The sequence below is a fragment of the Oculina patagonica genome, chromosome 11 (assembly GCF_052425735.1).
Source record: "Oculina patagonica isolate OP01 chromosome 11, crgOcupat, whole genome shotgun sequence".
NCBI lineage: Eukaryota > Metazoa > Cnidaria > Anthozoa > Scleractinia > Oculinidae > Oculina > Oculina patagonica.
Genome location: NC_135768.1, coordinates 6,562,387 through 6,575,173, shown reverse-complemented (window position 1 = coordinate 6,575,173; position 12,787 = coordinate 6,562,387). Strand labels below are relative to the sequence as shown.

The 12,787-nt window shown below is 38.5% G+C and overlaps 1 protein-coding gene across 1 annotated transcript in view; it reads left to right on the top strand.

Moving 5' to 3' along the window:
- Positions 1 to 5,560, top strand: part of LOC144630783 (tripartite motif-containing protein 2-like) — a 30,003-nt gene extending 24,443 nt beyond the window's left edge. Inside the window, exons 2-3 of the mRNA XM_078489148.1 lie at positions 1,985 to 2,165; positions 5,309 to 5,560. Coding sequence (XP_078345274.1) covers positions 1,992 to 2,165; positions 5,309 to 5,560 — 426 coding nt within the window. The 5' untranslated portion in view covers positions 1,985 to 1,991. The remainder of the gene's footprint in view (positions 1 to 1,984; positions 2,166 to 5,308) is intronic.
- The last annotated feature ends 7,227 nt before the right edge of the window (positions 5,561 to 12,787 follow it).

Genomic DNA, 12,787 nt, shown 5'->3' with positions numbered 1-12,787 from the left:
ATATGCATCGTTGTGAATCACGAGGCACTGTACGTTTCTCTGTAAGATTACACTTTGTGGTCCTGACCTTTTAGATATTCGTTTTGTTTGCTCTCTTTCTTCGTAGGCGAATTATCCTTGGAATTCGCGCATTTAATTACACTCTTTAAGTCGACCGATTCCATTAAAGCAAGACAGAATTATTCTTACATGTAGTGAATCGCCGGTGAGGATCTCCAGTGAAACTGAACACATAATATTTATGACCTTTTCTGGTTTCCGATAAAGCGACCACCTAGTTTATTATAAACATTTCTCGCTGTTTTGCACGAAGAACAACAACAAGTCCGCTCCAGGGCTCGTAGAGCAAAGAGAGTAGAGTAAAGTAAAATTGATTTGCAATTAACATCGGCAACATCAGTACCTTGGTTAAATAATGCGCTTTTAATTTAACTAAGAATCTTGCAGTCATTTCTGCAAAATATCAAGTTAATCTAATGATCCCATTTCGTCTATAACAAGTCTAGAAAGCTTACGTTACTCTGCAGTCAATGTAAGCATATTATAATGGTGATGATTTGTATTTAAATTAGCTGAAGGCGCTGAAGAAGTGGGGAAAGTCGCCGCTAAATCTATCACCACTTGGCTTATTTAGTATAAATTTGTCGCATGCGACAAGCTTACGACAATTCAAGTCTTGTACGAATTGCACCGTTTGGTGTTAATCAACATGCGTTACTAAAAATGTCGGAGGATTTTGAAACATGTTTTAAAGGTGGTTACGTGAGACGATTTCAGCGATTTTTAACACAACTTCCCTACTAGCAGAAGCCTCTTTTCCTCTGTATTCGCTGAGCTGACGAAACAGGGGAAAAGAGACCGTTGCCCTGGGTGGAAGATAGCTATATCGAGCATGCGCCACGGTTATTAGGCGACCGAACCTACACGTGATGTTCTTAACTTTGTGGGCTAAAAAAATGACAGCGGAACGAATGTGAAGAAATGCGCGAGACACAATGGGCCCAGGTTGCGGTCAGCAAACAATGCAAGGAGCATGCGTTTTGAAAAGAGCCGTCCAAAACCGGAGGCGGCGATTGAATCGCAGGAAGCAGAGGCGTTCAGTTAGAGCTAATCAATAAAATACGTCTCACCTCTTTGAAATGCATTCTTGCGTATATTTACCCCGTAATCACCTCATATGCGAACCGAAATGCACTCATTTATATTTGCGGCGGTCCAATACCAAGCCTGTGTACAGCCGTCGACCGCTGTCAGCTGTCCGCTCAGCGAATACAAAGGGAATGAGGCCTCTGCCAGCAGGGAATAACACAACACTTCTCGCTACCTTTTACTCTTTGCATCACTTCTACTGGCCGGAAACGTTTTGGTCTTAATCATTGGTAAACTCTGAAAGGAGACCTTGATCAATATATGCGTGTATTGGCCTGTTTTACCACCAATTTTGCACCAAAAACTAAGCTTTTTGTCTTTTCGGCGATTAGCTCTGTAAAGCTCTGTAAGAATGCAGTTGATATTCAAAATGGACAGTCGTGTGAAAAGATCCTATTTGTACTAGTTGTTTATCATAAAAATTCGCTGACACGCAAATAACGAAAAAGTGGTTCAATGACTGTTCTTCCAGGTGCCTGAAAAAGTCGGGTTTAGCACCAAAAGAGTTAAATGCGGTTTTTGCATACTAGGACGCTTTAAAAATCGCATGACATAAAGTTTTGTCTTCCAAATATTTCCTTTCACTTCAATTAGGTGGGAAGGTGAAATATGACGAGCCAGCAAACGTAAACGGCAAAGACAATGTTTCCAATATTTAAAATCAATTCTCCTTGAGGGAATCGAAGTGAGCCAAAAGCAAAGCATAGTTTGTATTTCCGATTATGTTATCGTGTGTTTTGTACTATGTGATTCCTGTCCGTCGGAATGGAGTAAGGAAAACGCCAGCTATTTGGTCTATACGTATTCTGCTTTACATATCATTTTATTTTTTTAGTGATAATATGGCGTCTTCAGTGGAGAAAGAACTAGCCAAGCACCTTGAATGTGGAATTTGTTTGGAAAGATTTGAGGAGCCAAAGATGTTGACATGTCAGCACTCCTACTGTAAAAAGTGCCTAGGGAGACTGGTGACTACAGATGAAATCACTTGCCCAGAATGTAAGAGAAAGACTGAGGTAAGGAGAATCTTCTAAAGCTGACACTCTTAAAATCCCCCCCCCCCCCCCCCCCCCACCATTTTTACACTCTCATTCCTTGACAATGAAGTGACCTTACACATAAAGAACCATTCACCAAAGAATGCCACGACACCATATCTGAGTGGGATATCAAAAAGCTTCTGATCTGTTCAATTCCTATCAAGACCTCCGGATGTTTGAGAAATTGGGACAAGGTCGGCGTCGAGGAAGCTAATAATTGATATAACAAAATATACAAATTCTTTCTTTCTTGAGTAGAATATATTTTGTAGAGCGCTCAACTCATTTGATTGAGGAGCATTAACAATGACTTCACTAGAGTTTAGGCTTCAATGGTATACATCGTTTTTATTGCGACAGCTCTGTTTCGTATGGACCAAAATGGTTTAAGGTCCACACTCATCAAGTTGCCTGATGAGTGTGGACCTTAAATCATTTTGGTCCATACGAAACAGAGCTGTCGCAATAAAAACGATGTATACCATTGAAGCCTAAACTCTAGTGAAGTTTTATAACAAAATATATAAACTTTAAAAGAAAAATTAAGAATGGCAGAGGGTAAATACTGACAGGGAGGTTAGGAAAGAAGGCAGTGCCCATCACAGTTTTCAAACAAACTTATCTTCAAAGTTTAATTTTCACTTTTGTCGATTCCTAAAATTGATTTTTTAGATAATTGAGCGGTTATAATGTACGCTTTCATTCACTTATTACGGGCACTTCTTTTTATTTTGATTATAGTAATAATGGCCACTTTCTTCAAGATGACGGACAAATTGTCTATAGGGAGAAGTCGTCTGAAGATTTGTTCGTCTAGGGTGAAAATAGAAGGACAAGTCATCTTCCGGCTAGTCATCTTAAATTCATATCAAGAAGGACAAACAGACGATTTTAAACTCAATGTGCCTGATACCAGCACTGGCTGTCCCCAGCTTTCTTACCTTGAATGTGGTAAAAGCTATTATCGAGCATGATCAAACAATTTGTACTTTTGTTACGCCGCAAAATGTAATAATCGCCGCAAAATGTAATACTAACGCAAAATGTAATAACAATCGCCGCAAAATGTAATAATAACGCAAAATGTAATAAGATTGACGCAAAATGTAATAAAGTTGTTAACGCAAAATGTAATAACTTTTTAACGCAAAATGTAATAAATTTTCTAACGCAATATGTAATAACGCAAAATGTAATAACTCTAAAATTTATATTTAGGTCGAAATCGTTTTGCCAAGCTCAGATACATTAACGTTTTGTTGGTTTTACGCGAGTTTAAGATTATAGATGTACATGCAACTGCTTTGCTTTAACAAAGCGCCGGATAAACTTTACTTTCCTCCTCGACAAGATGGGCCAAAAGTAAAGTAATTCTGGTTTGAAATGAAACAGATCTTGACCATTTGACCGAAACAAAATGGGATTTAAACTGCCTACCGGCAGGGTCCAAAATTTTTATGAAGAAATTGACTGTTTTCACTGTAAAAATATTTAAGGGGTAAGGACGAAAAAGTAAGTTCCCAGTGGGTGTAATAAGTCTAACGCTGAAAACGTTGAACTCAATGGGTCTTTGTAAGTGGTCTTTATTTAACAGGATAAGGAATCAAAGCTAAAACGCTTTTGGGCTCGTGTGTACTTCGTAATTACATTGTTAAAAATTATATAAAATTATAAAACCTTGAATGCTGACGTTGTTTACAGCGTTTCTTTTATTTTCCAAATTTACTGCAAAGAGCATAGGACATAGTATTGCAAAACTGTCCAATTACAACACATAATTGCATAAAGGTTCCTGGTATTTGTGATCCTATTTACTGTTCATTTTCATGTTATTGTTTAGTTTCTACGACGAGTAAGTATTAATTGAAAAGGATAGGTGCGAAGGAGATTAAGAACTGCAAACAATAATTATCTAATGCGATAATATATTAAAACATAGGCACGCCTTGAAGCGGATGCTAGGAGGCTATAGTTTTTGCCTTTTGTTTTAAAACACACTAGGTTGTTTGCTACTTATTGTCAAAACATACCCAGCCTATTAACAGGTAAGAGTCAAGGATCCATCTCCTCCCTTATTCCTCCCTGACTTCTACGAGGTAAATTCTAGAAAGAAATAGGTCTGGGAGTGGCAGTTTTCATTTGGTTCTTATAAACTGAAACGAGGTAAATTATTGAGTGCAACTCAATGAAGTAATGAGACAGCCATGTTATTTTAGCGTTATTACATTTTGCGTTATTACATTATGCGTTAGAAAATTTATTACATTTTGCGTTAAAAAGTTATTACATTTTGCGTTAACAACTTTATTACATTTTGCGTCAATCTTATTACATTTTGCGTTATTATTACATTTTGCGGCGATTGTTATTACATTTTGCGTTAGTATTACATTTTGCGGCGATTATTACATTTTGCGGCGTAACAACTTTCGTCTAAATCGCTACCGTAAAAGCAGAATTACTGATCTAAACCTTCAGCGCTCGCACTGGCTTTGAACTGGTCACGAATCTTCCTAAAGGCATTTTCGTTTGCAGTTTTTTCAGAGCCAACGTTTCTGAAGTAAGGGCCCTAGCTCGATATCTATTGTCATGAATACACTTGTAAATAGTTTTTTTTCTTTTTAACGCTATTGAGAACCGGCAGTTCGTGGTTGCCTCCCTTTTGATTTCACACCAACCAACACTTCGTTAGCTAGTGCTACTTCCCTCTGAGGTCAAAATACGAACATTTGTTTGCTTAGTGTGAATTTAAGCCGGCTTTAATTGAGACGACTTGTCCACCGCGAAAAATCGTCTACAAAAACGGACGGCCAAACAGACTCGAAACAGACGGACAAAGCCAGACGACTCGTACGTCCAAAATCGTGTCCGTCCTGGCCGTTTTCAAGATTAAAACGACTTGTCCGTCTCCGACGATTAGTCCGTCCAGATGATTTGTCCGTCGTCTACTAGCGGTGTGAAAACGGCCAATATAAATTACACGCACTGCAGGATCAAAATCCTATATGGCAGATTTATGAGGTACACGTCATGATTTTTTTTAAATCTGAGGAATATACTAAGGTTGGCTTATTTGTCTACAATTTATCACATTTATTTGTGTCCAATTTTTTTATTAGGTTCCAAATGGTGATGTCAAGAGTCTCCCATCTAACTTCCTGATTAATAATCTTCTGTCAATACGTGGTAATAACCAATCACATGCGAGCCCATCTTGTGAAAAACATGACGGAGAAATATTCAAGCTGTTTTGTCAAACCTGTCAGCAGTTAATTTGTCGAGACTGTACTATTATTGATCATCGTAACCACAAGTATAATTTTATAAAAAAAGTCAAGAGCGAATATCCGTGCTTTAGAATCGTCTATTGAAATAATCAAAAGACAAGAAGATGACATGCACAAAAATTCTGGGGAAGTCAACAGTGAAATTGACAGCTTTATCGACGGGCAGATTGAGGTCTTAGAACAGAAGAGGCAAAGCATGAAAGATGACCTACGAAAGTCAGTTAGCGCTCAGAAAAAAAATTTCGATGCTCAAATGGAATATTTTCAAACCTCTCTTGCCTTTCTTAAAAGCAGCGTGGAATTCACTAAAGAGGCTCTTACTAGAGGGAATGAAGTGGAAATTTTTCTACAAAAAATCAATTGATTCGACAACTGAGTGAACTGAACTCGGCGACATCAGATTTAAAACCAAATGAACGAATCTATTACAGTCTATAAACTGTTCCGCAACTTATGAACCTTGCGGCGTTAGAAAAAGTCGCAAAAATAAGAGAATATTCTCTTATTTAAAAACCACTGGGATGACACTTAGTAAACTACAAGATCTTCGAACTGAAAGGAATCCCTTTTTTTAAGCCCCTGTAGAAAATTTTTACATTCGTCCTAAAAGTAAAAAAAACACACCAGACCAGGCAAGTAAGGTACAGGTGACAATCATTGCACCTGACTCTAAAACGGTTCAAGTGCCCGTGACCTATGATCGAGTTTAGTTTTTTGAGCCTGCTAAGTTTGGAGATTATAAGATAAAGGTGCTTATGAATAGAAGATATGTTCATGGTAGTCCGTTTACATGGAAAGTGGAAAACCCTTTACTTGAGAAGAGGACTTAAGCAAACATATCTTTTCGAAATTAAACGGACAGCTACCGCAAACATTGAACATGTTAAATATTTGAAATAGGTGAGGAAGAAAGCAAAAAAAAAACATCAAAGGTAACTTATCAAGTGGGTTTGATGACACACTGAAAAACTTGCATTCTCAAAACGCTCATAGAAAAAACGGTTGCAAACAGATTTATCAGCTTTGCTAAGTGATAAACTAGAGGCATTGCAAAGTAAAGGCACGGTAGGACCTTTGCAGAACAACCGAGTCACGTGACCAATCGGTAAGTCAATATAAAAAATAAGGCTGACCACCCGTAGGCAATCCCTAAAATGTGAAGGTGGTTTCTTACAGTAAAATTGCCAGTAGTCTATGCCTAAATACGTGCATGTTTTAGATCCGTGATTGAACAAATCGTGTCTTTCACCAATACTCGCGATACAGACTCGTACCATGGCCAGTCGCTATTTACGTGTTTATTTATTTATTTATTTTTTTTGGGGGGGGGGGGGATTGGATACGAGAGTGGTTAGAGGCGCCCTCCGCTCGATCCAGACAGCTCTCTCTTTGAAACAATTAAATAGCGAATGAAGATGAAATGTTCAACATGTAACGAGCATACTGCTAGGGTCAGTAATATCGAAATCATCAAGTGTGTAGTAAATAATAAAGATGGTAAATTTTCAGCCCGGTGATAAATAATGAAGATGAATTTTTCAACAATGACACGAGCGTGGGACAAAGAAAAATTCTGAGTCCCCGACGGGAATTGAACCCATGGCCTCCCAGATACCGGTTGGGCGCTCTTACCAACTGAGCTACGAGAGACTCGTGGTGAGCTGGGCCATTTACTTGGTTGATATGTGACACGCGTCCTGCATACCGTTAGGATCAGCAATGTTGAAATCATCAAGTGCGCAGTAAATAATAAAAATGGTAAATTTTTAAGCTCGGTGATAAATAATGAAGATAAAAGCAGGGCCGTAACCAGCAAGAGGCAAGACGAGGCACTTGCCTCGTCTTGATTTTAACCCAAAATTAAAAACAAAATATGTTTAGTTGGGGAAATAATACCCAGTTGAACAAGATTAATTTATTTTCAAGAAATATTTAATGAAAAATGTTTAAGAAAGAGTTTCAGAGCTTCTAGGTTTACAAATTTTCTGGGGGCATGCCCCCGGAGACCCCCAGGAAGATCTTGCCTCGTCTATGCCAAAGGTCTGGTTACGGCCCTGAAAAGTATGCAGTATGCAAGACGCGTGTCACATATCAATAAAGTAAATGGCCCAGCTCACCACGAGTCTCTCGTAGCTCAGTTTGTTAGAACGCCTAACCGGTAACTGGGAGGCCATGGGTTCGATTCCCGTCGGGGACTTAGATTTTTTCTTTTTCCCATGCTCGTGTCATGTTGAACATTTCATTTTAAGTTTTTTATCACCGAGCTTAATTTTTTTTTTCCAACTTAAATAAATAGCGACTGGGTTCGGAGTCTGCTTGCGATAGAAAACAAAAAGCAATGTCATGAAAATCAAACTTAGTCATTTCTTTTCAGTTACTAAGGTCCAAATTTTACCATTATCTTAGATATGTTGGTTATTAGCTTTTTTCTTAGGACATGTCGCAACGCAGTTACAGTTACTCAATTAGAACAAGTAGATCAAGAACTGACAAAGACAACAAAGGACTCGGAGAATTAAAAAGAATATATAAGCTCCTGAAATTATTGTGCAGTAAAAGCAGCTTTCTACAGCTAGATTTGTACTTTGTTTAGGGAAATAAAACACAACCAGTGTCAAAGCAAGCGACACTTTTGTTTAGGTTGATTGTGAAAATTAGTTACAGTCTCGCGCGCGTTACCGTGAACACCAGACCATTTTTTTGCCCTTTTTTTGACATTTTTTTGATGAGTTTGATGCTTAGTAATTGGTAATTGGCCAATCAGAGCGCACATAACTTTGAAAGGCGGAGTAGATCTTCCAGCGCCTTGTCAGTGTAAGTCAACAGCAATGGCGACGTATCAGATTAAAGTTAAGTATGGAGAAGAAAGGTTTTGTACTTTCTTGATGAAGGATATCTCATTTGCTACGCTTATGCAGGAGATAAAGCAAAACTGCCCATCACTTACACACTTACCCGCTTCGAACATTCGTGTACGATATCGCGACGAGGACGGCGATATGATCAATCTGTCGGGACTGATATCCACATGGATTTGCTTTTGCGGAGATGCTTCGGAGTGCAAAAGAATTGAAGGATCGGGAGTACCGAAAGATTTTTCTCCAGGCAAGTGAAATAGATTCACCGCTACCGAGAAAAATTAGACGAATGGACATGGAAATGCTGAGTACAAGTTCTTCAGCTCTGCCGAATTCGAGTCGCTGCAACCGAAGCATTTGACTTTCACAACACCTGGCGCGCCTCTCGCAGCTAGGAATTGTCTTTAAAATTACAGTCGCCTCTTTTTACGGTGGATTTCGGCCACCGCCTTGCTTCTTTTCAAACATTTCTGGGTGAAATTGAAATTGAAATTGAAATTTCTTCTTTTACAATTTTTTTGGGTGAAATTGTAAGTTGTCTAAGGAAGTTTGAAGGGAGATGGTTTTCCGGGATTCATAATCAGCGACAGTGGTCTTTTTCCCTGAGGTGTGTGCCATGGCACTGATCCAAATGCACGTGGTATACACCATGCCCAAATTTCCTTTGTGAGTGCGTGACATAAGTCTAAGTGGCTAGTGCTTATGCGGTTGATTGAAGAGGCAGCTGTAGTGTTATAAACTTTGAAGTTAGGTGTTTTTTTATGCTGGAAATATGATACTGATGTTCGTCCATTTTAGTTTTTTTTAACACTGTTAAAGAAAATGATGTAGTGTGACCACAGCTATCATTGTCATAAAGATAATTAGGTTCGTAGTAATATGTTTACTTTTAGAATGAAATCAATAAGAATAAGAACTGGCTCATGTAAATTAATTTCACTCGACTTTCGATCGACTTGTTAGTAAACTTGTATTTAACTTGCAATAAAAAAAAACTTATGGACTTAACTGGCGGCCAAGCTCCATCTAACGAACATGACTGGCAGATTTAAAGTGAACAGGTTCAGACATCGTTGCAGTTAGAGCCATCAGACACTTTTTTTTTCGACTATTTTGCTTTAGTGGACAATGAATTCCCTCTCTTACCGAATTTTTCGAATTTTTGTAAACTCTCAAGGGACTGTATTAATTTCTCAAGGGAATATTTTAACTTCCGAAGGGAATACTTTTTGCTGTAGGTGATAAAAACGTCACTCAATAGGAATGCGTCAGCACTTGCGATTCCGAAGCGTTATGCAATTTCTCGATGGCCTTAGCCTGCGTAGCTGGCGGTATTGTTGGGTTTTTAAGGTCGCGCAGGACCCTTGATATCATTATGTATGTATTTATTTAAATAGTATGCACGAACTACGACGACTGAAGCCGACAACAAACGAAATATTCATGACAATGTTTTTCTTAAAGTTCTTTGTACAAGTAATTACACGGTATTGTTCTCAGCTTTGTGTACCGTGCGCTGAAACAAAGCGAATTATCATAATTAGATTCACAGCTGCGAATATAGCACACGAATTAGCACACGTCGGTTGTAAACATTGACTCGGAAGGTCTTCGGAAGCGGAAAATCCTGCAATTTTGTGTCCAAGTTTTCTTCGCCGATATAGAATTTCAGGAGTTGATTCGCGAGGAACATGAACTTGGTGCACTCTATTGTGTTATGACAAGAGCGAATTTTGAAATTTCGTTCTCAAAATGAAGATACCACGTTTAAAAGTTTAGATTTCACATTTTTACTCTCTTAGAAGCAGATAACAGTTTTTGAAATCGAATTAAAGCTTTACAAGATAGCACCCCGTCAAGAAATTTGGCTAATGAATTTATTAATGAGCAAGGGTCCTGCGCGACCTTAAGGGGCGGACCATTAGAAAAGTGATGGGGGGGGGGTGGGGAAAAAACCAAAAAAAAATTCATGCAAGCCAAAATGGCAAGAAAAAAAAATCGTGCAAAGGGGAAGGCAAAGAAAAAAAATTCGTGCAGAAGGAAAGGTCCTATTAATACCTGAAAATACCTGTCATCATTTAACACTTGATGAGATCTATTATTCGACGAAATATATGGTGGAGAACGCTGAAAATAGCATTTCCGAGCCTAGAAATTTCAAAATTTTCTGGGGGAGCATGCCCCCACACCCCCCCTAGATGGATTGTGATCATAACTTTTCTTTTGCTTGTCTCTCTCTAGCTAGCCTGCGTAGATTGCTTACCAGTTAACTCATTTCTCAAACAGATTGAAAACATGAATGATACGATATACAGTGGTCTTAGTTTCTGTTGTCAATTCCTGTCAAATAGGATTTCTGCAGTAATTATTTATGAATTTCTATTACGTATTGTTTCAGTTTTTGCATATGTTTATGTCTAAGGGCGCGTTCGTTTGGGAATATTCCGGAATAAGAATGTATTCCGGAATATATTCTGGCTATTCTGCTTCTGGGAGTAGAATAGCCGGAATGGAAATCCACGTCTTCCGGAATAGGAGGAGCAGCCAAACGAACGCTAAGTCGCATTATTCCAATTATTCTTATTCTGGATTGATCCCAAACGAACGCGCCCTTAGTTTTCCCACGGACTTTACACAGAAATATATGAAAAACACAAATCTATTATACGAAGTGATCGAGAAATTCATCCTGCTTTGGTGTGTTAAGAAGCGAAAGAAGATGTGTTAGAAACCACACATAGAATTACAGTGTCCATTAGGGACAATTATGGTGGCACTTTAAAAGCTGATATCGATTCAAAAACCTCTAATCCATTACAGACAATCAAAAAGACTTTTTCCTTATTAACTATTTTTTGTAGAAAGGGGTGGATCATGTAATTTCCAACCCCCGACCAGGGGTGGGTGTTTTGAGCTAGAGGTACCCTTGGTACTTATTGACAGTCCCTAAAGGATGAAATCAATGAACAACAGCGTTTTTAAAATATTTAAAAAATAATCAACAAAGGAACATTTGTCAAAAAACATGGTATAAAGTAACAAAACATGGCATTTGTCTGAAAAAAAAAAAACAGTTGTCTAAAAAAAAATTCGAGCGGAGGGTTTCACCCGAAAAAAAAATTCCTGCACAAGAAATGGACAGAAAAAAATTCGTGCAAGCCAAAAATTCCCCACCCCTCCCATCACTTTTCTAATGGTCCGTCCCTAAGTGCCCAATAGCAAGCGGCGCAGCCGCGAGTGGCTTGGGGAGGAGAATACCACCAGCTACGCAGGCTACGATGGCCTCAGCAAAAGAAAAAGGTACAAGGCAGGCAATTTCGATGGCCTGTCCGTGTCGAGACTACAGTCTATATTTTCTTTTCCATTTTCACGCGTCGCTCGTCATCTAGCCTTTTGCAATTTAAAAGTAGGCATTTTTCATAGATCTCTGCCATAAATCGATTGAATCGCCTAGCTTTAATTTAACATGCTCAAAAGCTGCTACGAATCTTCATTGTCAGAGGATATTGGCCAATACGATGATCTATTGTTACATAATGTAGTGACACAGAGCATAGTTACTAACTATGCACAGAGATTCTTTAGGCTCGTCACGCAATCCAAAAGAACGTCTGCGTAGAATAGGAGGCTTTAACGTCTATTTATAAATTCGTTTATCTAAGCAGAAATTTTCAGCCAGCCGATAACCACGGACGTGAACACGTTTTATGTACTTGCTATACTGGCTTTTGCTTGTTGCTTATAAAAGGATGAGGTCAACTAACGGAAAGGGTTTTTTAAACTATACCGTAATGTGCCTCTTATAAAATGCAAATAAATAGACAAAGGTGAAACTCGAGATGTTAATGACAGACCCTTGGTTTATGTTTCAGCAGGAATTTGACAAGGGAAAATTCCCAACCAGCTGATAATCAGGAAAATCAATCACCTGATAACCTTTCTTTTGGAGCAAAGTGGCAGTCAAACTTTAAGATCGGTTTTAACCGGCTGATTTAATGCATCGCAAATCGCTTTCAGTATTATCGTTTTCCCTACTCATTCCTCATACAAAATAGTATTTTGCCGAGCGTAAACAGACATTTTTCGATGTCTCTTTCTGCTTATAGGGTAAAATGCACCCCCCCTCCCCCCCCTTATCCATGTGCAAATTTTTCAAATTCTTGTCAAATCCAAGGAAATTTGCATAGCGTTAGCTGTAGAATCCAAACAACAACATGGCCGTGTTCAAAAGAGAGTTAAAGTAGTGCTTCACTTTAAAACATTATTTCATCCAAATCAAGGCAGCTCCAGAAACGTAAAGCAGCGCAAAGTCTGTGTAAGATGTTCAATTTAATGGTCCGGTTGTTTTAAGCAATTCGTACGGTTAGTTTTCATGTAATTTAGAAAATCGTAATTTTGGCGACCTTCCTACATTTTGACGCAAAGTGAGTTTATAATATTTGCTCAAACTTTT